Below are 26,502 nucleotides of genomic sequence, written 5' to 3'. Positions count from 1 at the left end.
GAGACATGATGCTGAACGCAAATTGGGGAAAACGTTTCCCAGAAAACATCTGCAGAATAAAACTTAATGAAAGAAATACTATTTCTTATATCATGTGGATTATTTACTACACCAATTAGTGTCTGCTTGTTTAATACAAAAGTAACATCCGTGAGATTAGTAGTAACAAAAATGTTAATTTGCTAGTTTTTCCAGCTTGCAGGCTGATCCTGCTGTTAAATGCAATGGTAATGCTGCCATGCCTGCCATAACAACTTATTCCTTTCAAGCGAACCAGAGTGGTCCGGGCCTACTCCATATTAGAAAGCTGATCCTTTAAATGTGTGAGACTGGTGCAGCGTGTCCAAAGCATTCCTGGTTCAGCAAAGGAATAAGATACTCTGAAGACCATGTGTTCCTGTCCTCTTCTTGCATTTTCCAACTTGATGGCAGGGGCATGGGCAGCCATGCACTGGAGCTGTGGCCATATAGAATTGAACTCCATGAACCGTAGTATGTATCACGATTGGTGGTTTATTTAAAGTTTTCAAAGAACACTGGTAAACCACTTTGAAATTTTGCAGTATCGTAAATGGAAGTACTTCACTTTAAGGGATTTGCAAATTATAGTGTAAAACATAAATGTGTGCAGCCAGTGTAGAATCAACAAATCAATTCCTTGTAGCAAATGGACAGGATCATAGCAGATTTCAGATGTCATCTTTGACTAAGACAAATTCCAATTGATCATTGCATAATTGTTAGTGTGTGTTTTATATTTCATTTCATCTAGATATTTTTATTCCTGGTTTTAGAAATAATATCATGCATGTGGTGAAGAATTGTGCAGCATTCAATTTAATATTAATTGCCAGTTGTGAAATATCTTCTCTGCCACATGGGTATCCTTACATACCTTTTTGGAGAAAGGTGGACTTCTGTGTAATTGTTACACAAGAACAAGCAGTGTCGTAAGGATAGCAGGATTTTTTTGTGTGTGAATTAATATTGTGTATTCTCATCTTCACCTTCCACACAGTGAAGTGAAGCTGACAGTGGCCTCATTTCTCTCAGACCAAATAGTGGATGAGATTTTAGATGCCCTATCACATTGCCATCATAAGCTGGTGAGTATTTGCATAGGTTTCAGTGCTTCAAGCTGTTGTAACAGCTCAGCATGATGTACTTGCTATACTTCTCCCACTTGCAGTATGCCTCTTCCACTTTTATGTTTATCTCTATGTTACATGTTGTAGTTACATGAAGGCCACAATGTTCTATAGGACCCATAATATCCATAACTGTTTGGTCCTGTTTGCATTGATTGTGGTACTATGGTAACAAGCCGAATAATATAATATCCTCCTTTGGGCAGGTTGAAGGACAAATGTTGACCTGGGTGTAAATTTAAAATTAGGCCTAAGCTGTGGCATATACTCTGATTATATGAGAACTCCTCTTGAATCTAAGTTTGTGCCTTCACTTGGGCAGCATTGATGTAGACTGTCTTCTCACCGGTGTTTTCATCTTTGAAGAGGTCACTTTTTTTCACTTGAACCTTTCCTTTAGGCTGATCATTTGACCAGACGAGGCAAACCCCTGCCTCAGGAAGCCCTAGACATTGAATTAGCAGAGGAAAAACCTGCAAAACGTTCCATCATCACTGTTGAAGAGCTGACTGAAATTGAACGCTTGGAAGACCTAGATACATGCATGGTAAGACACCTTTAGCCCTAGTCTAGATCTCAATAATCCAGGCGTCTCTCATTCCTTTAAACATCTGCTATTCATTATTTTATTAACTGAACAAATCAAGTATTTGTTGGATTCCAAGTGTTTGTCAGAAATAGGTATGGCAAATGAATAGAAGTATTGTGCTTCTATTCATTATCTGTTTATATCTCTCATTCCATACTGTGCTATTGCTTCTTATAGAAGTGACTGCTATCTCATGGGGTTTTATTACTACCATAAATCAGACCAGGGTCTTCTCAGAGGGTGGATCCCCTATTATGGCATGATCTGAGGACTATTTGAACCTGGGTCTACTATATTTTTGGAGCCAGGATAAGATTACCATATCCTTGACTCATTCAATGGCATAGGGAGGCTTTATGCCAGCTTAGTTGTCTTGGAAAAACTGTTTTAGTGTCTCAGACTGTTTCAAATTTTGTTTTACATTTTGTATGTTGGAAATTGGATGCCTTTTTCAGTGTTGTGGTTTTGCTTTTTATGAACTGTGAAAGCATTGACTATTGGGCAGTATAGAAATAAGCTGTTCATACAGGTAGCTGGTATTCAAGTAAAATCTTTCTTTGTTCCGTGCTCAGTGAAGTCTATGTTACCATATTCTGACATCTGTAATTACATTCTGCAAATCTCTTTTGGAAGACTGATTTATTTATTTAACACATGTATATACCATTTGATTAGCACAAGTGATTTATGAACTGTGAAGAAATTTCTTACGCAGTTGGCCTTTTGGTTAGGAATGCAAATTGTTACTAAAAGCACACTTTACATCTGTCTTCACTGAAGAAGATACAGGACAGATACTTGTGCCTGAACTGATGTTTTCAGGAAGGGAGCCTGAGGAACTAATGCAAATACTAGTGACAAAAGATGAGGTTCTTAATCTTACTGACAAACTGAAAAGGAATAAATCACTAGACCCAGATGGCATTCATCCTATAATTGTTAAGGAACTCAAATACAGCATTGCTAACCTTCTATCGAAAAATATGAAGTATTGCTGCATATCCCTAAGATTAGCTTGTGTACCAGAGGACTGGAGCATGGCCAATGTAAACCAATTCTTAGAAAGGGATCTGGAGGGAACCTGGAAAATTACGGGCTAGATAGCTTAATATCTGTTATATGTAAATTGGTTGAAGGAATTATTAACAGTAAAATTGGTAATCGTATACAGTGATAAGTCCTATGGTGAAAGTATCAACATGGCTGCCACAAACCTCAGTCTTGTCTCATTAACCTTTTATAGTCCTTTGAGAATGTCAGTAAGCTTGTGGAATGGAGTAATTTGGTAGACATTGTTTAACTTGGATTTACAAAAGGCTTTTGACAAAGCCAAAGACTCTTGAGTAAATTTAGCAGTCATGGAATGAGAAGGGACAAACTCTTGTGGATTAGTAAGTGCTCCACAAAGAATATCAGTACCAATAAAGGATAGAAGTCAGAGTGTAAAGATGAATACTAAATTCTTCCAGTGGAGCAATGTAAACAATGAGGTTTCATTTCTGTCGGGACCAATGCTTTAAGTTATTCATAAAAAATCTATAATTAGGAGTGATTAAGTGGCCGAGTTTGTTGGTGATAGCAGAACAGGCTGTTGTCACAGCCAAATAGTGATTTAGTACATTGATGGCCTTACCTGATGGAGATTAAAAGAGACAGAGCTGCATGGCATCAGCATACTGATAGCAACACCGTCCAGAACTTCAGATGACTCCACTCAGTGGTTTTATGTAGATATTTAATACCATATATACCAGTATATAAGAAGACCCTTGAAACAGCGAATAGCAAAGCAAATATTAGGAACCATCTTATATACCCAGCTTCTATAAACAGCCCAAAATACTGACTTCATCTTATACGCAATTCACCTTATATGCCAATGTATATGTTTATTTTTCTGAAACATATTTCCTGGTCAGTTGTTCCACATGTTATTACCATATTTATCGGTGATAAGACAACCCTTGAAACTGAAAATAGTGAAGCAAAAATTCACTATTTTCAGTTTCAGTGTGGAGAGCCAGTGTGGTGTAGTGGTTAAGAGCATGGGACTGGGACTCAGGCAATCTGGGTTCGAGTCCCCGCTAAGCCATGGAGCCAACTGGGTGACTTTGAGCCAGTCACAGACTCTCAGCCCAACCTACCTCACAGGGTTGTTGTTGTGGGGATAAGATGGAGGAGTAGAATGATGTAAGCTGCCTTGAGCCCTTTGTAGGAAAAAGGCAGGATATAAATCAGAAAAATAAATAAATAAATAAAAATTTGTGGTTCACCTTATATTCCCAACATATGAAAAATTCTCCAAAACGGCCCCAAAGTATTACCCATGTCTTATACATGAGTTGCCTTATGTGCTGGTATATATGTTAGTATGAGGTATAAACATGGCCTCTGGAGAATTCTGTGTGGGTGAATCTATAATGAGCCATACTCCCCAGCTATCCCTTTGGGAATATTCTTTTGTATGTCCCAACTACAAACAAACAGGTAGTTACAACAATCTGTATTAACTGAAACTGATTTGAAAAATAAGCAACATTATATTCTAATCAGAATCTAATAGTAGTTGATGTGTAATGCTTACAGATGTACCATTATATGTATCTCAAACACTCCTTGATGGATGATAACAGAAATGGTAGCAGTAAAGTAAGTGTATGATGTTAAATCTCACTTTTGTGCCTTTTCACATAAAGGGACTATGTAGGTTTAGGTAAAACTACATCAAACACTGAAATAAAAGGGTGCTTTGCATATAAATTTGACTGGTAAAGAGTTATTTCACACACAAACTGCTTCTGTAGACTAATAGATTTTTCACACACATAACATTTTCCTCAGCATTTATCTGAATAATTATCCTTCAGTTTCAAACTGTGCATTTTGGATGTTGCATGTCAAGTTAGCCAATGTATGAGGATGGATGTCATTTTATTTAGGAAGTTCCAGAAAGGGGAAATAAGGAGAAAGGAACTTATGGAGTCATTTTCACATTTCAAAACCAGCTATGATTTTTTTTCAAATCTTACCACTGTGTATATCTAAGAACTTTTGACATACTTCTTAAAGAGGTCAGAGACTAATCTGCCATCCTTATTAATGCTGTGGTGTTTGGTCTGGACCATGAGCATCACACCACCACTTTTTGTGCTAATCTTTAGCATTATGTGTTCATTTTTTCCCCACAAATTCCCCAACCCTGTCTCTATTCCATATTTGTCCTTGCCCCTTCCATCTTTGAAAAGGACATCTCTTCCCTTCTTTTCTTTCTTCTCTCAGTTCTAGCCATACTCCCAACTTTGTGATATCATAGTTTGATCTGTAACCATATTTTTATAAATCTGGTTGTAATCAAATGTGTTTCTGTGATTAGCATTTCAAATCTTGGATCATCCACATCTGACCTACTATGGTTAGAACATCCTTGTTTAATATTCTGTAGTCTTCTAAGACTAGCTCCGTCTCTTTGATTAATCTAGCATCAAGCAAGTTTACTTACTGTTTGTCCAGAAGCTTTCTATATTGATTTTGTGCCTGTGCCCTCCACATAGTCTTTCTAATATCTTTGACCTACATTATTTTTTAGGCTGTTCAGGCCATTCCAGTTTGCCTAGAGACAGCACACCTTATACTAAAAATAGATCATTGACCATGCTGTCCCATTTCAATGTTGTATGCGTTATTCACTTTTGTTTCAGTATTAAATCATACCTTGCTTGAAGAAGAGTTTTTTCCTTATTATTAATATGTATCTTCAGACACCATTAGCAGAACTAAACTCAAACCTTGAAGAAGGGAAAATCAAACTCTGTAAATCAGGCATAGCAGAAAATTGGCTTTTATTGTCAGAGACCAATATGGTGGTACTGTTAGTGTTGTAATTTAGTGTATGAGGCATTACTTTCTGTTGCCTGATAAAGCCGAACCAGGGTATTTAAATATATTTGTTTGTACCTCGTACATTAAGTTGCAGATGAGTTCTTAATCCACTGATGTCCAATTTCAGTTTATGTATGGGAAACTGGCCCTGTGCGTGGAGATCTAATTTGATTTAGTGCTTAAAATGCTTCCTTTGCCTTGTGTGATAACTAAAGCTGCAAGTACAACAGCCAGGCCCTCTAGAGTAGCCTGGCTAATAATAGTGGCAGTCTGCCATGTAGTCCTTACATGTTCTGTAACTGGTATGGGAGCAGCTGTGGAGTCTGCTTATTTATTTATTTGTGACATTTATATCCCATCTTTCCTCCAGGGAGTCCAAGGAAGCCTGCATTATCTTCTTCCTCTCCATTTTAACATCACAACAAGTCTGTGAAATAAGTTATGCTAAGAGTGACTGGCCCAAAGTCACTGAGCAGTCACCATAACCAAGTGGGACTTAGATTTCCTGAGTCCCAATTCAGAACTGTAACCACCAAGTACACTAACTAGTATCAACTATGCTTGTAAGAAGACTCCCAGAAAGGTTGAAGTCTTAGTGATTTTTATGCTGACATAGCCAAATGTTTGTCCATAAGCAAGCATTCCAGCTGTTCATTCCAATATTTGCAAATAGACTTTAATTTTACTGCTCTGAGCAACTCAACTGTATAACCTTCTGTAGTTTTCACAGTACAAGGAGATACCAGTCTGCGGCCTTTCTCCAGTTGCCACCTATGAGAAAGGCTCTGGCAGTGGCAACACAGAGAAGCGCCTTTTCAGTGGTAGCCCCCCAGTTATGGTACGAGCTCCCCACTGAGGCCCATCTGACGCCAACTTTATTATCTTTTTGGCACCAGGTAAAGACCATTCAGGGGGATGCAGGTGGCGCAGTGGTTTAAACTGCTGTGCTGCTGGGCTGATAGATCGAAAGGTTGCCGGTTCAAATCTGCACAGTGGGGTGAGTTCCTGTTGCTCTGTCCCAGCTCCTGCCAACCTTGCAGTTCGAAAGCATGCAAATGCAAGTAGATGAAAAGGTACCACTTCGGTGGGCAGGTAACAGCGTTCCGTGCACTTCAGTGTTTAGTCATGCCGGCCACATGACCACGGAGACTGTCTGTGGACAAACGCTGCTCCCTCGGCTAGGAAACGGAGATGAGCACCGCCCCCTAGAGTCAGGCATGACTGGACTTAATATCAAGTGGAAACCTTTACCTTTTTAACCTTTAAAGTTCATTCATGCTGCAAGGCATTCAATTATTGACTGGGGCCTGCTGGTTGTCAGATAGGGATTAACAGGGTCATCTTAACATACAATTTTGTTTTTCCATTTGTATTTGCTTTTAAATTTCGTATTGCTAACTTTTATGACGTTTTAATATATGTTAGTTTGATTTTTTTCATATGCTGTTGTGAACTGCCTAGAATGCTTCAGTCATTGGATGATGTCAACATTAAATAAATAAATACTGTGCTGCAACAGCTACTTCATTATGTGAGGTGCATGCATGATATAGGCTTTCTTTCCCCTTAAAATTTTGAGAAATCCCGCAGAAGGATATTCATCCTTCCTTGGAGTCTCGGCAGATTTAGTGAATGTAGACATAGCAACCTGCCTAGACCTTAACACCAGCTGCAGAGGGTCCGCCTTTTGGTCTCTTGGTCAGGTCGATTAGGCTGATGCATCTTAGAGACCCACATTTTTGGTGCTTGAGCAGTGCCCATGGAACCCTCTCCAGAGAAATGTACATACAGTCCCATTGAATTGGCTTTTAAATGGACTCTGGAATTCTTTTTGGTTTGGACTGCCTTAAAGCGTGGCATGCTTGGGTGTTTGAACTCCTGCTATTTTTAGATTAGGGATGGAATTTTTATAATTCTTTAATGCTTCTTTAATAATTAGGAGTTCTGAAAGGCAGGCTAAAACTTCATAAATTAAGCAGTGTGGACACAACTCCCCACTCTCATGTGCTCATTCAGATGGCTGAATGTCCTGTGCATATCCCTGCTTCGGTATTTTTATTTGCCTAATTTCAGTGCTGCTTGCCCCTGTCCCCTTCCTTTCTTTCAAAACTGTTCTTGCTTTATCTTCTGCCCATTCATATTCTTTTATCTTTCTCTTTTGGCTGCATGGAGACTCTCTGCTGTACAAGTGTAAGTATTTTCTTTAAGCTTTGCTGTTCCTTGCCTGTTTTGTTTTTCTTGCTTCATTTGCTTCTGTAAAGCCTTGGTAATCTCTAGGGAGAATGTAGTACCATCAGCGTGCAGCTACTGAAAGAAATGGGCAACTATCGCAAAGCAAAGTTGGATTTTACAGGATGTTTTCGCCAGCATAACGTGTGGTGAATTTAAAAGACACGAGAGCAAAACCAAGTAGACTAGTCATATAACATTAATTAATGCTTGAGCAAATCTCTTGGTTCAGTTTTGCATTAACACTAAGTTCATTTTATTGAAAGGAAAGCTTTAAAGGAGAAGCTACACGTCTCCTATCATAGCCATGTAATGTAATACTTTTTCTGTTATGCTGAATTGTCTGTTTGACAAATGCCAATCAAATATGCTATATTTGTAACTTTGGAGGGGAAAGAGAGAAAAGAATAAGAGACTGAATCTGATCAGAATGAAAATGCATTCAGTAGGTTTGTGTGGCTGGAGCAGAACTCAGAAACAAGGGAAAGTATTGTATTTAACATCTTCTGGAGTAACTTCTGTTCACATTATACTAAGCAGTTGCATGGAAAGTATTTCCTAAAACCAAGATTGATGCTCTGTGTTTTAAAATGTTATTCCACTTTCAAGTTATAAGAGGATGTGACAGAGAAATGTCTAGTTTTTCCCCTTAGGCATTGTGAGAATCAATCGTGAGATTTCTTGACAGTTTTTATTAGCTACTCACTTCCTCTGGCAATTCTACACTTCCATCTTTGTTTCTGAAGGTTTACCAGCCAGACGTTGATTTAAGGAGGATCAACAAATACAAGAAATGCAGTAGGCAGGTTTTAAATGGAATGAGATACAACATGTGTTAGTGTCTTTAAAAAAAATCGTAATTGTCTCTCATTAGGAATTTGGAGTGGCATGCACAGTCACTTCACTTTGGGATTTGATTGTAATTTGACACTTGAAAGGATGTACTTTTCTCCCTTGAGCTCAGGATGGAAGAATCAACTTGTTTTTAGTTCAAGTCATTTGTACAAGGTGCTCATCCAAAGGTCTTTGCCATCTCATTTCCACATCAGTGTGTTGCTGTTTTTAATGTATGAAAATTCACAGTATTTTTTATTTTTCCACAAGTTTCACAGCTTTGTCTTAAAATGCATGTTTTGATTTGCATTTTAATTTTCATACCTCTTTGAGATGGAACTGTATTGCCATGTTCTAAGAAGTATGGCAAGTGAAGGATAATTGCTTCAGTCCATGCATTAATTCAGGAAGTGTGAATCAGTTCACATAAAAATGTGGACTGAATTAAATCCTTGAGCATCCATCCTACTGTGAACTTCATTTGCAGTGTAGGACCTTTCCTTTACATTTTGTGAAGAATTGCTTCTCATTGCTTACAAGATGCTTGCAGATTGTGTCTTCTGCTCCCCTTGCCGCTATATTATGTTTACATTCTCTTAATGCACTATATTTTTATGGAAATGTAAGGTGAGAGTGGCTGTGGTTAGTGGTTAAGAGCATGGGACTGGGACTCAGACGACCTGGGTTCTAGTCCCCGCTCAGCCATGGAGCCAACTGGGTGACTTTGGGCCAGTCACAGACTCTCGGCCCAACCTACCTCACAGGGCTGGTGGTGTTGTGGGGGTAGGGTGGAGGACAGGAGGAGGAGAATGTTGTAAGCCACTTTGAGTTTTTCAAAAGGAAAAAGGCAGGATATAAATTTAATAAAAAATGTAAGAGTCACCACACATGAAAATACTTTATGTGCATGTGTGAAAAGGCTTTTCCTATTTATTCACTTGTGCTGGTTTAAAGATTATATACCAGTGCCATGTAACTGGTGTCCCCCCAGGGCCTTTACTAAGAATGTACTGATTTCCTTCCTTGAAGTTCCTGCTGCCTATACTTTTTGCTCCCTCCCCAGAGATCATCCTCACTATGTCAGGATTATGCATGTGTATTTGTGGGTGGGGGGAGAGACACTATGTCTGTACCTGTTCATGCAGCCTCCAACCCCTGATCCTACATCACCTGTATTCCTTGTAAAGATTGTGTGCCCCTGTTATATACCATGCTGTGTGTGACAAGATGATAATGATTTATTACTACAAAAATGTGTATCCCGTCCTTCTGCACAAGCGCTCAGGATGACTTACATAGTATAAAATTACAATAATACAATAATAAAACCATAATTAATAAAAACATCTAAAAGTGAACATTCTAAGCTAAAAGATGAGAAGGAAAAAATAAAATAGGAAATGTGACTGTGAAAACAGAAAAGAAAACAAAAAATCTTAAAACGTCCAAAACCCTTGATTATTAAAATGATGGATGAATAAAAAGGTCTTTACCTGGCACCAGATATTTATGTCTACTTAAATATCGGTACTCCTGTTGGACCTTTGTTACTTTTAAAGTGTGGTCCCAGAAGTTACCTAGAGAGGCACATGTATTATCTTATGTTGGAAGTAGTGCAGGGATAGGCAGCCTTTCTCCTTCCACATGCTGAAAAATACGGACACTGGCTGCCACTCCCCTGTCAGTGGTGCTCCCTCAACTCTTCCTCATTAGCTGCTGAAGAGAGTGTGGCTCCTGGAGCAGGCAGGAAGCAGCAGGGGGGGGGAGGGGGAGAGGGAGAAAACCCCAAGCAGGTCTCCCAGTGCACTTGGCGGATTAGGCTCTGCCCCCAGGCCGCCCACTGTTAACCTCTTCCATTACTTCTTATTTGGCGACAAAATAAAAGGCTACAGAGTAAGTTACTGGTGAAATAAGCTTCGTGGATTGTGCCCTCATACCAATGTGTTGGGGTTTATACTACTCCGCTCTCTCTGAAAACACATAAGGAAGGTCTTCTTAACACTTTGGGATGACCCCTTCCATCTGGGCAGGAGACAGGGAGAGGCCTTCACCGAGCAAGGGCTCCTGATGAGCTCGTGAGAGTTGAGCTGACTGTTGTTGCCTACTTTAGAATGGAGCTTCTCTGACTGGTCTCTTCTGCATATAAGAGCTTGTCATGGCCCTGCAGGACTGAGGGACAAGTTGCTTTGAAAGTGTACACCAACATAGTCCAGGTGTCTTACCGCTTTCTGTGTTGGTAAGAGATGGGATTGGGCAGTATTCAGTCCAGCACACGCAACATTCAGCACTCTCTGAGTAACTTCCAGTCAGAACTTCTCCTTTTACTAATTTCCCCCAACCATTCCTTTTCTTCATTAAGACATAAGCTAATGGAATTATTCCAATCTAGATTAACCAGAGCCCAGTTGCACAGCATGATGTGCTATCACAGTCAATTAATTTCCGGCTTCCACTTCAACAATTATTCTTTTTCCTCAAGACTAAGCCAGCAGGAATGGGAATTCTTCACCCAAACTGGAGCACTTGTTGGCACCAGTGTAGAGAATGGGCAAAACGGTGTGTCAGCACCAATTTTCAAAGGTAAAAAAATCAGGAGTTGGATGCTGCTACCATATCCTGCAAGCTCATGGAGCCTATTAATTCCAAGTCATATGCCCCAGATTAGAAGAAGGCATGGAACTAAGTGCTGGAGAACACAAAGAAACCTCTTCACCCTCTCATGCAAGAAACAGTGAACAACTGAAAGGGAAGGACTCTACGGTTATCAGCTTAGCACCAAATAGTACCCAAGATCACCATACAGAGGCCTGCAGTAAATGGAAAGCTCTCAGGTGTGTCAGAAGAACATACGTGAAGGCAGACTACAGAGTTCCCCATTGTGGGGTTAGATGCACAGACCAGTCAGTAGTGGGACCACTCAGCAGCCACACTCAGATTGCTGTGTTGGCTGTCATTTGCTCCTTTGTTTACCCAGCAGGAAGACTGAGTCGATTTATCTCCAGTTTATTGGTCAGATAGTCTTAACACCAATGTCAAACTCATAGGAACTGAAAGCAATGACAGTCATGGAGGATTTTTTTCCACAAGTGTATGTATATATGAGAAAGGCTTTTGTTTATTTCCCCCTTCATTTTCATAATGCAGGTACAAGCCTCGCTATTCCTTGTAATGCCCATAGTTTCTTGCAGGAATTCAAGGCAGGTATGGAGGAGATGGGAGATAGTGTTAGTTGCAAAGGAATGGAAGGTATCAGGAAAATAACAAGGATACCAGTGAGATCATCTCGGCATATGTGTCACATGGCGAGAAAATGACATCAAAGAAAGTCCTACAAGGAGGAGGTGTGTGATAGGGAAATGGTATAATTATACTTGGTATAATTCCTAATGGTTACAACCCAGTGTACCTTAGATTCCAATTAGCTGGTTAGACTCATTTAGATTCTTTAACTTGTACTTTTTGCTTCAGCAACTGGTTACCCAGGCAACCAACAAATGTTAGACTCAGCAAGCTTCCAGAGGAACTATTCCCCCCATTCCCACTGAAATTTATAAAATATACTTGTCAGCAATAGGTGGTTTAACAGGATGTTCAGTTCAGGAAAATACTTACACCTGCCATCCTACATTTATACTGCTTCAGAAAAATGCTTCAGGGTTATTAAAGAAATGCCAGACTTGCTTTGTGAAACCCTGTCCCTTCAAGCAGAATGCCATATTTTGTGGTGAACTTGGAGCTCCTATTGAAAATGGGATCCTCCCTGTTGAGTGGCCTCCTCTCCCTTTAATTTAGGGCAATTTGAGGCATTGCAGACATTGGTAAACCACAGCTCCCATCAGCCCTTTCCAGCATATCTAATAGTAAGGCATGATGGGAGATGCAGTCTAAATATTCTGAAGGGATGCAACTTGCATTAATGATTAGTAAAACTTGTCCAAGCTCTAATATCATCACACTATGCCTTTCTGTACCCTGCAAGTCATTGGCTGCTACTGGCACAGACGGGGAAGCTGGGTAATGTCAGGACTAGTATATTTTATTATACATTATGGAGAGGGAGAATTTAAGGTGGACAGGCACAACTGTGTTGAAAGTGCATTTCACAGCACACCCATCCTGGACTGATGTCTACCTTGGGTTATATCTCCTAAAGTGGCATCTATTTCTTTACAGTTCATTTCTGTCGATAGAATAAAAGGCTCTATCTTAACATCACTAAATATATTGTCAGCACAGCCTTTCATTCTTCAGGTATGTTTTGCCACAACTTAAACCAAACCAAGTGTCCAAGGCATTCACCCTGAAATAAAGCGCAATTTGTTCAGTGGCTATTACACTGATTTCTTCCATCTGTGTGTCATATTTAAGTAAAACAAATAGGGTGGGGTCTCTAAAGTTGTGCCCGGATTCCTTGCCTCTCCTGATTTTTAGAAATTTTCTTAAAATGTTTTAAGAAAATTAAATGTCTTAAAAGATCAGAAGCTTGGCCTGCTTCATCAAGGTGCTGCCCACCAATACCATCTTTCTGTGGGGTCGAAAGAGTGGGTTTGTATTTTGGAATTCAGCCCCTACCTCTGCCTTGTATTAAGTTCTTGGATAAGTTGCTTTTTATTAGCCTCACTCCTTAGCCTTTTGGGAAACAAGTTTTTATGGCTGGTCATGCCTACCAATGTAGCCATTTTATTAAAAGACAAAACTACTGCCCCATGGCAACCATTTTGTAAGAGCAGATATGACGCTCGTTCAGAATTCCAAATGTGTCCCAAACGTCAGAAACACCTGGTATAAGGCAAACTTAAAACTTATTGGAAAGAGTCACAGGAATTTTCTAATTTATTTTGATTTTCTGTTCTTAGAGTCCTTCTAAAGGTGTTAAAAGCTAAGGCTCTTGTTAGAATTGAGTCCCACTTGTCTAGTGCAACATGAAAAAGTCTTGCAAGTGGCCTGAGGCTACTTTGTCCTTTCTGGCTGGTATGAAGGGGCATGTTAACCACCTGGAAGTCATACTGGCAAATCCCAGAACAGTCCCCTTCTCCGTTTGTCAGGACCTGAAATTCATAGCAAGTGTAAACAAATGCATATGTGGATCTTTATTTTACTTAATGTATTTCTTCAAGCTTTGTTGTATAACTGTGAACAGTTTACTATTCTTAGATAAATGACAAATATAAGAAAGACACTGCACAATTGCAAAAGCTAGCGCATTTAAGAAAACCAGTAGATTTTGAATTGTTAGATAGTTACAAATTTGTAGTCCCAAGTCTTAATATATTATTTTAACTCATGGGTCATATTGTGGGGGGTCAGGGGGAGAACAGGAACTGTGAAGGATTAAACCTTGGATAAATTCAAGGTAGACATCAAAGTTGCAGTTGTCTCTTGTCACACCCAAACTAACATGCACAGTTTTATTTTAAGGGTAAAAAATACCTCCTGAGTAAATTCTCGACATTATCATTGCACACAGTTTGCAGTACAGAATGTATCTGTTCTGTGTGTATTTCCTCTTTGTAACCCTTCATTTTTTAACACATGAGACATATGGCATCTGAAAATAGAAAACACTACTCAAAGGTAACCTAAGAACAGCCTAGTGTATACTTCCATTTAAAACAACATCATCATCCTATGATGAATATTGCAAGAGCTCCATCACTTAAAAAAAGAAACCTAAATGTGGAAACATGTTCAGTTTTCAGCATTAAAAATGTTTTTTTTTTAATCCATGATGTTGTAAACTCGCTTGGAATGATTGGATCCCTACTATCACAGCAATCTTTATGAATATTTCTGAAGAGAGAGCTTAATTAATAATTCACTTGATGTGTAATCCAAAATTAAATATAGTTTGTTTCATTTTTCACAGCTGTGTTGACTTTGCAGTATCAAGATAAATATATTCTGGTCTTATTCAGAGTGAATCGCTAAACTGGCACTGTTGACTTTCTTATCTCCACTTATAATGTGGGAAGAAACTGACAAATTCTACTTCTTTTTCAACCCTAGATGACTCCTAAGTCTAAAAGGAAGAGTATCCATAGTAGAATGCTGAGGCCTGTATCCAGAGCTTTTGGTAAATATGATTCATTCATGGTGTTTCAGTTTTTCCTTCATATAGTAAGTTACTTTCTTCAGTTTTGATCTATATAAAATAAACTCTCCCAGTGTGCCACTATGGCACAGGCTCACTGGATTGCTTTTTGACACATGGTCCCTTGAAGGAATGTTGTGGGAAGCCAGAAATGTTTGTTTTGCTCACAAGATGCTTGCATTTTGTGTCTTCTGCTCCCCCATGCCCCTATATTATGTTTACATTCTCTTAATGCACTTTATTTTTATGGAAATGTAAGGTGAGAGTGGCTGTGGTTAGTGGTTAAGAGTGCAGGACTGGGTTGCAGGTGATCTGGGTTCAAGTCCCACTCAGCCATGGAGCCAACTGGGTGACTTTGGACCAGCCATGCATTCTCAGCCCAACCTACCTCACAGGGTTGTTGTGAGGATAAGATTGAGAGGAAGAGGAGAATGATGTAAGGCACCATGAGTTCCTTGAAAGGAAAACATATTATCATATACTCAGTTAATATGTTGTAAGCCATCCTGAGATGCCGAGGCATGAGGGGAAGGCATATAAAAGTTTTAAATAAATAAAACAAAACAAAACAAATAATATCAGTTTGCCATTACTGCCATGTAATATCTGCCATGTCAGCCAAATGGGCAGAGCTAAAATGTGAACCAAACTATGGCTTCCAGTTCTCACTTGCGGCAAAATCAGAAAATGGAGGGATGTTGGCCAAAGACACAGATCCCTTCACTGCAATGTGTCTTAGCTATTAGTCCAAGCTTGCTCAGCCTTTTGTGCTTACAGTGCCTCTTTTCACTGAGCAAGGTCATTGATAGAATTATGCCTGTCTTGGGGTCCAAACCAGGCAGTACTTTAAATGTGAGTCTAAGAGCTATGTATTCTTTTAATTTTTATGTTAGGGTCAAGTGTACCATCCAGTTCTAAAAACTCCCCAGGATTCGAGTCTGGATCAGGGCTTACTCTTACATTGTAGTAAATCTTTCTTTCAAGACACCTGGTAAATACACATTCAGAATAATGCCTGCTTTACATCTCAACATACTGACTGGTAAGAGGAATTCAAATCTAACAATAATCAATATTTCTATTAGAGATGGAGTTTGACTTGGACAAAGCATTGGAAGAAGTTCCTATCCATATAGAAGACCCCCCATTCCCTTCTGGGAAGCCTGACAAACGGACATCTGGGTTCATTTCAGAGCTACCTTCTGAGGAAGGGAGAAAACTGGAGCACTTTACAAAACTAAGACCTAAAAGGAATAAAAAACAACAGCCAACACAAGCAGCTGTGAGTAAAAGTGTTGTTAAAGATATTGTACTTATATATTTGAATGGCCTATAAATTTTAAAGCTGTGCCATAAGAAGTTTAATAGCCATGCTCTGCCTTGTTATGTTGCTTTCCTTTCAGAACCTTCATAAGGAAACTATTCCTTCAGAAACCAATAGACTCTTATGTTTCAACAGCCATAACCAACAGTACTGAACCTTCAAACTTCTAGATTAAATAAGACTATCTATTTTTATCAGGTGAATACTCTAACTCCTCAAGATGGAGAACAGAATGGTCTGATGGGAAGAGTAGATGAAGGAGTTGATGAATTTTTCACCAAAAAAGTGACAAGAATGGATTCAAAGTAAGTTTTTAAAAATAAATTACCAAACAAGTTTTAGTACTAGAAGTTGATGGGTCTTTGGTCAGAGGACAAGAGGACTCTAGATGGGATTTTTGCCTTATTTTTTAAAAGCCTGCTACATAATTATTTACTAAATGTCTATACAGTCTAATAGCTGAAGGCAAATGAAAAGTACCATCTGTTGCTTCCTTGAAATTAGAATAACTACTTGCAAACCACAGAACTGTCTTTAAAATGTATCTGCATAGTACCAGTTTACTTCATTGGGATTTATCTTGGTAGCAATTGGGATAACAGCAGTTACCAAGTGTTACAATAGGCAGTACTCTCATTCTGGGCCCTTTGGGGAGCTGTTCCAAGGCACTGTGAAAGAACCAGAAAGAAGCTTCTGTTTCAAATATCCTGTGCAGCGGGAGGTCTGAATCCCAAATCCAGAACCCCAGGTGCTGGTGTGTTGTTCTTTCAGCCTGAACGTTCTACTTAGCAGGCAACCAGCGCTGCCTCTTGTCCACTTTGCCCCAGAACAGCAATAGAAGAACTGACAGGCCAGTCCTAGGCTTTACGATGGAATGGCAGCAGCAAGTAAGCACAGAATGCTCTCTCTTTTGAAACTACTTACTCTTATACTCATGAGAGTCATAAAAGGGCCTTGCATTGTGGCCATTTTTCCAAAGTCAAATTCACATTTATTGTAAACTTTTCCATGCCGTTTCCCTGTTCTTTTCCCTCACCTGTTGGTGTCACAGTGCAGTGGATGATATGATGGTATTGCCACTCTGATTAAACAACAGCCTAAGCAAACGAGGATGAAGGTAGAAAAGGAAAGATGAGCAGGATTCTGAGCAGGATCCTTTTTATCCAGTGGAGCAAAGCACCTTTGACATAATACAAATGCACACAGACACATCAAATAATGATTTCAAGGCAACTAATTAAAATGTGGTTTAGCACTAAATTTTTTCCTCCTGGACCAAATCATGGTAACTGAAATATTTATTTATTTATTTTATTTATTTATTTAACTGAAATATGAGTTCTGTGCTTGTATAAAGATGTCTTATTTATAACCTGCATGTCTAGGAAATTAAATTATGGGGATACATGCAATTCTGCAGAGTAAGGACCTAACCTAAAGTACACAAGTTGTATGTATGCTTAACAGAACCAAACGCTAAGACACCATTCTTTCAGTGCAACTTTAGTAACAAAATATAAACAGACTGTCAGAAGCTAATTTTATACTTGTTTAGATGGTGCTTGATGCATTTTAACATTAACTCATAAAAAGAAACATTGTCCAAAAAAGTGTAAACTACTAAATATCTTGGAACTTAAGCAAGTGAGAATAGCTGTTATGTTGCAAGCAGATGGTGAAAATCAACGAAGTATGAATCTCTGTGTTATGTAGCAAATTGCTAGCAAAAGGTTGCATGCAAAACTGCTAAACTGTCATTGTAGGATGTTACCATCACTTATTTATATGATCAAAGTTGCTTGTTGACTGTCTATTAAAATACCTTGGGTGTGGATATATGCTGTAAAGAGTAGTTGGAACTTTTTTGTTGTATTCTTAAATATTCATAATTTTGTACGTGTCTTAGCCTTTAAACAACTTGACTATATTTTCTGTCTAAACAGTTTGTTTTCAGGGACTGATTTGAGTTATGTGAACATTTCTGCTCATTTCTGTTGTTGAACTTGCAGGAGAGCGAGACTAATTTTAAGGGCAGCTTAGTTTAGTTGTGTAAACAGGGCTCCCTCTCTTTGGCCAACCACAACAAGGCTTCCAAGAGTGCTGTGCAAGGCCCTGATGGCACATGCAAGCAAGGCTGAGCTGCTTGCCAAGGTGTTTTTCCTTCTGCAAGTGAATGTCCTTATTCTTTCATTCACTTGCAGAAGAGCAAGTTAAGTCCTCCCTGTTGAAAAGGAGTGAAGTCCTCAACCCTCATAAAGGGCACTTTGAATAACAGGGTGATTGGTGGGAAGAGCGTCCTGACTTCCCTTCCCCAGTTGATTTTTTTTTGGGGGGGGGAGGGGGGCTGGTGGGCTTTTCCTTTCCCCCTTTGAACCAGTGGACTAACTTGGATATTATCTTAAATAGGTAGGAAAATAGTCCTCCCTGCCAAAAATTGGGCAGCGGTAAAGATCACCTGTATTGCACATTTTGGGGCATCAGCTTCCTTATTGGGGAAGATTTTTTTCCTCTCCCATTTGTGATATCAAAAGGAAGGAAAGAGGAAGCAGAAAGAAGAGTGAACAGCATACACAGGGTTCAAAGTCATGCATGCTCCCACAAACATAAGTGGATTTTCTTCTACCCAAGCCCACTGTAGCCCACGGACTGGCCAGGGCACTTTTTCAAAATGCCAAATGTGCCCACAGATCTACAACAGGACAACACATGGTGGGTTTTTGTTCAGTTAGTGTCATATTATATATGCCATGTAAGTGTCCTCGCCGACACAACACAGATCCATGTGGTTTGTTTTATGGTGATCAGTTCAAAAATAGAATTGTTTCAAAGACAGATAGTGGATGGAGTTTCAATGTGAACTTCTCCTTCCAGTGCTATAATAATAAATGTTTGGCTTGACACCATACCCAGGAAATCCATTGTTCTTGTCCTGGCAAAATTTCACATGGAAGGAATGTATCTTAACGAAGCTTACATATCCTTCAATCTCCTTTTGTGACACTAGATTAATTATGATATGCCCTCTGCTTCATTCTGCATTTTTCCTTCTCTCACCGTGTGCACTACACTGGAGTAGTCAGACTAGACAATGGTGAAGTATATGGACCAATTATCTGACACATACAGGGGAGAAGCAAAGATACCTGCAGTAGAAACATGAGAGCTTAATCCTCAAATATAACATACTGGAGAAAGCAGAATTCTCTCACTGGATGTTTATATTTATTTAGACTTCAGTGCATGTATGCCATAGTCATAAATACATTCATTTAAAAGATAAGATCAGTGTCTCTCAGTGGATTGTGCATTCAATTAGGTATGCAGGATTAGCATTAATTGCATTAATAGAAGAATGTTTAGAGTTGACCGATCACCTACTTTGGTGCCACTGTTGGCCTGAATAGATGAGACATGCGAAGCAATCTAAGTAGTTTACTTTTGATAATTGTGCACAGACATTAGAATTTTCTGAAACTGCTGTTCAGAAGCTAGACTGAACTGCTGTTATTTCTGGGAGAAGCAACTTGACACTCTAACTCAAAAGCTGAAGGTACATTAAAAAAAACCTTCAGGAGTGTTATTTGGATGTAATGCTAAACTTTGATTTAGCATTATGTGAATAAGTCTGGATGAGCCTTGTGCTCTTCGACTCATTGTCCCCAAGGTGGTGATAAGGAGCAAGTCAACAGCTTTTACTTCCATGTACTATGAACTGCAATTTAGAGTTGTGGTTGAATCCTGATTTTAATTGGCTTGTGGAATAGCTAGTTTTGTACAGCAAGGTTTGAAGGTTTTTGTTAACCGATAAACCATAGCTAAGACTTACTGCAGTTTGTTTATGTTGAGATATAATACTAAATGATGGTTAGTTAAAACCAAAAGTAAATGCCTCTAATCTCCTTACAGCCATTCCAGAGCAGGAAAGTTGAAGGGGAGTGCAAGAACCCAAGGTTCACTTACAGTTATATATATCCAAATGAGACCATTTATGTCTCCTTTGTCTAGTTGTTTCCTTTTTTTCTCTCTTCTAGGAGACCCTCAACAAAAGCCTCAGACACCAGCGAATCTAGTGAAGCAGCTGATGAAAAGAAAAAGCGGGATTCTCGAAAAAGTGGCTTTCTCAATTTGATAAAATCTAGATCCAAATCTGAACGTCCTCAAACTGTACTGGTATCAGAGGAGCCTCCATCACCCAGAGGTGCTGGGAAAGGTTCCACCGTGGACACTGCAAAGAAGGAGGTTAAGTCAACCGAGCAGAATGGCAGCACTGAAAAAACTGAGGAGTTAAAAACACCAGAGTCAATAGAAGAGAGTCCCTCAGAAGATGCTTCAAAGCTTGAGAGGAGTGACAGTAAAGGGAGTCCTCAGGGAGGGCGCAGGTATGGGGTGCAGATGATGGGCAGTGGCCTCCTAGCAGAGATGAAAGCCAAGCAGGAGAGGAGAGCTGCATCAGCACAGAAGGTGAGAAGTACTCTCGTTTTAATGGTTTAAACCCCTTCCTTAGCAGTTAATGTGATTTCTCAGAATTAGATTATTACTGTAACAACATTGCTTCATATTGCTGATTACCTTGAGAGATTTGGTAATGATTCAGATAGTCATTGGCATCCTCATAACATACAATCTCTACATGTTTATGTTTTTATATGTAGTATGAGAAATTAGCATATTGTCTAAGCTTTAAGATACAGATGGCTGTTTAAATTTGCATCTAGCTGATATAGATACAAAACCATATGGAATTTACTATTTGATGTACGACCTAGTACAGTCTTATTACAGTTACTAATGATGAGCAGGTGCAGACTAGATGAAAGATGGCAAATGTTGTGTGTGTGTGTGTTGCACTGAATCTAATGTGTGATTTGGCATGGATGCTGCACATAAGTGAATGGGTAAAGTCGACTCTCCAGGCAAATATTTAAATGGTAGCCTTGCTCCACCTGGTGTTTGAAGAGCTAAATATAAACTCCAGAAACAAATGTGATACTAATAAAGTCACATGGGATGGATTAATTAGTGGATCAAAGGATTTAAAACTTAAGAAAACCCTAGCAAGAGAGAGTCATATTGATCAGTTTAAGATGATTATATTTCCTGTATTAGCCAGGTAATTAAGTTAGATACGGAAGGGATTGATAATTACATTGCTTGTAGAGCTGCTTTTAAACATAATGTAGTTATTTTCTATTTTATTGCTGGGTACTACTTACACAAAGGATTTAAGTGTGTATGTTTTTTTTTTTAAAAATCCATTAGCTATTTTGGTTTATTAAAATCTGCTATAGCTGTAAAGAGTATTTATTTATTTATTTATTTATTTATTTAAAACATTTCTATGCCGCCCCCATCGCAACAAAGCCTCAGGGCGGCTCACAAAGAATACATAAATACATACATAAATAATGATAATATAACAATTTTAAAAAATCATTTAAAAACCCCCAGTGCATTCTCGGCTAAAAATTTTAAAATCCTAATTAATTCAATAATTTAACAATTAAAATAACTTTTAAATAAAAAGGTCTTAGCCTGGCGCCGAAAAACAAATAACAACGGCGCCAGGTGGACCTCTCTGGGGAGCGCATTCCATAGATGGGGCGCCACCACAGAGAAGGCCCTCCTCCGGGTACTCACCCTCCTGATGTCATTCACAGATGGTTCCCGGAGAAGGGCATCTGTTGCTGATCTCAAGGGGCAGGAGGGCATATATGGGCGCAAGCGTTCCTTTAGATATTCAGGTCCCAAGCCGTTTAGGGCTTTATAGGTCATAACCAACACCTTGGTCCCAGACTTCAATCGGGAGCCAGTGGAGCTGATGAAGAACTGGGGTTATATGAGAACAACGCCCAGTCCCCGTCAGCAGCCTGGCAGCTCTATTCTGCACCAATTGAAGTATCCGGACCGTCTTCAAGGGTAGCCCCATGTAGAGCGCATTGCAGAAATCTAATCGAGTATGCTATGTCCATGTCACATTTTTATTTCTGCGTAGTCAATTCTACCACATTTCCTATAATTTCATTTCGGCCTATTCCATATTACTTTGTGTAATGCTTTGTGCTGGCATAATATCAACACTCTTATCTTCCTTCCTCCTAGCATATTTTACCCCTTTTTATCTAGATGCATTGCTCTGAGCTCATCTTTATCTCCTTAGGATGCTTTTGGTGGAAGTTGATTAGGGTGTAGAAATACCAAGCCAGGATGCTTAAGGCAACCGTATACCAAAGAATGTAGTCATCTTCTCACATAGAAACACTCCTGTAGAGCCTGTAATCCACCTGTTGGTTGTACTGTGATTGTAATAGCTCTCTTTTAAGAACAGCACATAAGTTGATGGAGACGGGACATACAGGTAGTAGTGATCTAAAGCAAAACCATGGAGTTTACATAACTTCATGGAGACCTTCTGATCACCATGTTACCATATATTTCAATCCAGTGTGACTTCTTAAATGGGATCTCAGCCACTCTATAGGATTATGATGAACTTGGTACTATGCTGCTGTAATAGCATGGAAAAAGGTTTTTTTTTGCATTTTTGTATTATATTTCATAAAATAATGTTACAAGGGTCAACAGGAAAGCCGTTCAGCATTTTCCTCACACATGATATTTGCAGAGTGAAGAGAGTGCAGAAGAAACAGAGGTATGCCATATCACATATAACCTCCATAAAGTTGTAAAACAAACAAAAGAAACCATTAAAAGCACAGGATATTAAAACTACAGGATCTAAAAGCACAGGTTAACATGGCAGGGTTCACCTAGTGCTGAAAGGAGAGTCAAGTCAGCTCCGGGTGTGCATGGCTGGGAAGAAAGTTCCACCACTGGAATTAATATTCTTACACTGGTGACACTCAACCTCCATCATCCTCCAGTACTTCAGAAGATGGGGTCACCTTCAAAAGGGCACCTGAAGTATATCTTAACCAACAGGCAGCATCGTGTGGGAAAAAATGGTCCTAAGACACTTGGGACTTTAAATGGGCTTTAAACCAGCAGTTTGAGCCCACAAATTGGTAATCAGTGCATCTCTTTTAATATCAGCATGAAATATTCTTCTTCGTGGTTTCTGTGCAATTGCATATATTTATTTATTTAAAGTTTTTGTATGCCGTCCCCTTGCTATATAGCCTCGGGACGGCTCACACAAATAAATAAATCTAATACAAATACAGTTAAAACCCAGATATGTGCAGTTAGTATATGTGCTTTGTGGCAGAGTGCAAGGCATCGATCAGAGAGAAATTTCCAGAGTTCACCACTGGGAGCTCCTGTCCACCCTTTCTGGAAGTCCAGATAATGGGAGGGGGCTCCTACCCAGTCCCTCAGTTTCTTTTCAATCACAAAGTTGGTCACAACACCATCGGAACTTCCATTGCTCTAGCTCACATTTTTCCTTTCATTCTTCTCTACCCTCTCTATGTACTAAAATAAATAAAACTCTTACCTCCTTCCTCCCCTGCAAAGCAGAGAAGGAACAATTCCCTATTTCTCCCTTCACGCTGCTTTCTAGCCACTTTCACTTCTGACCGCGTGGTCGGTGTCTTGTGTGCCAACTGTCTCTTGGCCACGGATGGCCATTTCTGCTCCAGCCTTACCTCGCCTCTCCTGCCTGGGGGCCAAGAAACTGCCTTGCACCAAGGATGCCATGCACCCGACTAGGTGCGCAAAGGGAAGGACCACCACTGCTGCCTTCCAGGCATGGCAGACCCAGGCCGCCCCTAAACCCAAGAGGTGCCTCGCCACCAAGGCCACCACATCTCCAGATTCACTGCTGCTTGTCGGCTGCAGTTGCCAATTTCTGTACCAGTTGTAATTTGCAAAAACTTGTCAAGAGCAGCCCCACATATCACATTATAATATAGTTGTTAGATACAGTTCTGAGTCCTGAGAAACTGATCTATAAAATATTCAAGAATGTCTATCACTCTGCTCTTTTTTCCCAGAAACTGGGGAATGATGCAAGAGACTCAACAGATCTCTCCATGATCTCAGAACGGCTGGATGGAGGTGGCTCAGGTGTGTTCCCCCAACCTACTTAAATAATTTTGTAGGGGTAGTAAAACAAGACCTTATTACCTTGAAAGTAGTGCCTGCGAGCTTGCTGTTACTGATAACTTAAGCCCTATTAATGCCTTCAGTCTGAACCCACAATGGCACAAAAGATGTAATGGGCAGTCCTACCTCACCCACCCCTCCTTTTCTGATCATCAGGTGTTAATCGAAATGGCTAAAGAAGCAGCCTGAGTGACATACTTTGTTAATTAACTTGATTGTACTGTGCCACTAAAACTCATACTCAGTATGACTGTAATCACCTGACTAGTCAAGGGCTCATGGGTGCTCTTCACACCCTGAACCAGTCGGTCCTGCTGCCAGGAGAGTCAGCATTGGGATGCAGCCATTGTTTGCTCCCTGCATGGCAACTCCTCACTAGACAGGGATCCCAGTCCACTTTGGGCAAAGGTAAGTGCTTGATTGCTTTAGAGCTATTTGCATGATCTAAGTGATAATGTGGTAATGCAAAACCTCTTTTAGGGAACCATGAGGTCGGTTTGGCCCCATCAATAGAAAGTGGTATGAAGGCAGAGGAAGGGCCATTTGTCCAGCAGTCCCTGGAGAGTTCCTTAATTTGCTTCATACTGAGACTAATCTCACCCATCACAGGAATGCCTCTGCAAAGCTGAGCGTTCTTGTCAGTTACTCAGCCTGTCTGGCCCCACTGCTGCCATTCTCCTACCAATTTACAGCAACCATCAAGGTGGCCCTCTCATTCCATTCACAAAATTATACCGTCCTCTCCCTCTGCTTCCTCAAGTCTTTCTCCTGACTTGAAGAGAAACTGTTTTCCTTCAGAAGCAGAGCCACTAAAGAAACACAATGAGGAACTCAGTACAACATTGAAACTGGAGTTGTCTGCAAAATAGAATAGACTAGATAAAGCACGTAATAGCCAAGTAAAATCTCAGGCTAATTTCTGTAACTGAAAAGAACTGCAAGATCTGCTTTGGGTATGAGAGTTTCACAGATGAAATGCACTTCTATGGAAGAAATAGTGTATAAACCACATGTACATCAACACATGTGGCTAATTACGCAAGCATTTATTGAGCTCATTATGCTTACAATGTATATCTCTTGGGAAGGTTTTGTCCTTCATCTTTGAAATGGCCTGATCTATACCTTAGGTGATGAAAAGGGAAGAAGGTCTCACAGGTAACAGACTTTGAGTTAGAAAGGAATAATCTACCAGTGGGAGATTATAGACTATATTAAAGTAAATTTGGGACCAAGAACATTTTTTATAGTAAGTCATGTAAGAGTATGCACAAATATTTGTGAAACACAATGAAAATGGAAACAAAAGAGTAGCTCTTAGTTCCTGTTTACTGAACACTTATAGGCACACGGTACATGCACATACTAAGAGTACAAAAGCGTCCGTGTAAATCAAAATAATGTCTTGGAAATGCTGTGCATCTTGAATCTCATAGCTTTGAATTCCTGGTATCAGCAGATAGCTGAGCCAAGTCATCAGTTGTGGGTATAACATTGTTATACATTAAGTGACTACTCAGGCAACACAAGTAGTGTAGCATTATGTGCAAGTAGAGAAGCTGGACTGATTGCTTATACACACACAAGGCTAAGTTTGGAAACTTAGGAAGCTGCCTTGTGCTGATGGTAGACCGTTGGTCCAGCTAGCAGAAGCTTGTCGACAGTGACCGGCAGCGGCTCTTTCAAGACAGAATCCTTTTTCTGCCCTGCATGGAGGTACCAGGGACTGAACCAGAGACATTCTGCATGCAGAACATGAGCTCTACCAATGAGCAAACTTTTCCAGGCAGAGTTGAATATCTTTATGTTCTCTTCAAAGAATGCTGAAATTCATACAAACACAGCCCTACAGCAGTTTGTGATCACCTAACTTAGCCTGAAAATAGGTGACTCAGGATCTCGCCGAAGGATGTTAGCTCTTGGTCTGATGTCCTCTCTGGATCACAGTCCTCAGGATGGAGCAGCTGCTTGGTCGATTTAGATGGAGACAAAGGCTAAGATAGAGGCAGGACCAATCAAGTTACACTGGAGCTCTTTAAGTCTCAGGTCAAAACTTTTCTGCATTAGAACTCTTCCTTCTGGTGCTCTGAATGCACCAGAGAATAAAGAAGAAGAAGGTTAAGGTGTTTTCAGATAGGAAGGGGAAGAGTATTCTGCAGCTTTCCAGCACTCTCCTTTATCTTATGCTTGTGTCCATGATGTTCCTTCATGGAAGCAGGACCACATCTGCTTATCCTGCTCTTCCTCCATACTCTTCCTCCATATGTTTAAAGAACCAGTACATGGAGAAGTCAGCCATGCTTCCTCTGTCCTGCTGGGAAAGTTCCTGGCCCGTACCTCCAAG

At 39.8% G+C, this 26,502-nt stretch overlaps 1 protein-coding gene across 9 annotated transcripts in view; it reads left to right on the top strand.

Moving 5' to 3' along the window:
- CARMIL1 (capping protein regulator and myosin 1 linker 1) overlaps positions 1 to 26,502 on the top strand; it is a 161,228-nt gene that overhangs the window by 129,543 nt on the left and 5,183 nt on the right. For all 9 annotated transcript variants that reach the window (XM_044426236.1, XM_044426233.1, XM_044426235.1 and 6 more), the window contains 7 exons: positions 1,019 to 1,106; positions 1,549 to 1,695; positions 14,686 to 14,752; positions 15,856 to 16,052; positions 16,293 to 16,399; positions 20,126 to 20,555; positions 24,047 to 24,119. In XM_044426236.1, the coding sequence (XP_044282171.1) occupies positions 1,019 to 1,106; positions 1,549 to 1,695; positions 14,686 to 14,752; positions 15,856 to 16,052; positions 16,293 to 16,399; positions 20,126 to 20,555; positions 24,047 to 24,119 (1,109 nt within the window). The remainder of the gene's footprint in view (positions 1 to 1,018; positions 1,107 to 1,548; positions 1,696 to 14,685; positions 14,753 to 15,855; positions 16,053 to 16,292; positions 16,400 to 20,125; positions 20,556 to 24,046; positions 24,120 to 26,502) is intronic.

Source organism: Varanus komodoensis, unplaced genomic scaffold, assembly GCF_004798865.1.
Source record: "Varanus komodoensis strain SLA01 unplaced genomic scaffold, ASM479886v1 scaffold17, whole genome shotgun sequence".
NCBI classification, from domain to species: Eukaryota; Metazoa; Chordata; class Lepidosauria; order Squamata; family Varanidae; genus Varanus; species Varanus komodoensis.
This window is presented reverse-complemented; position numbering and strand designations above follow the sequence as displayed.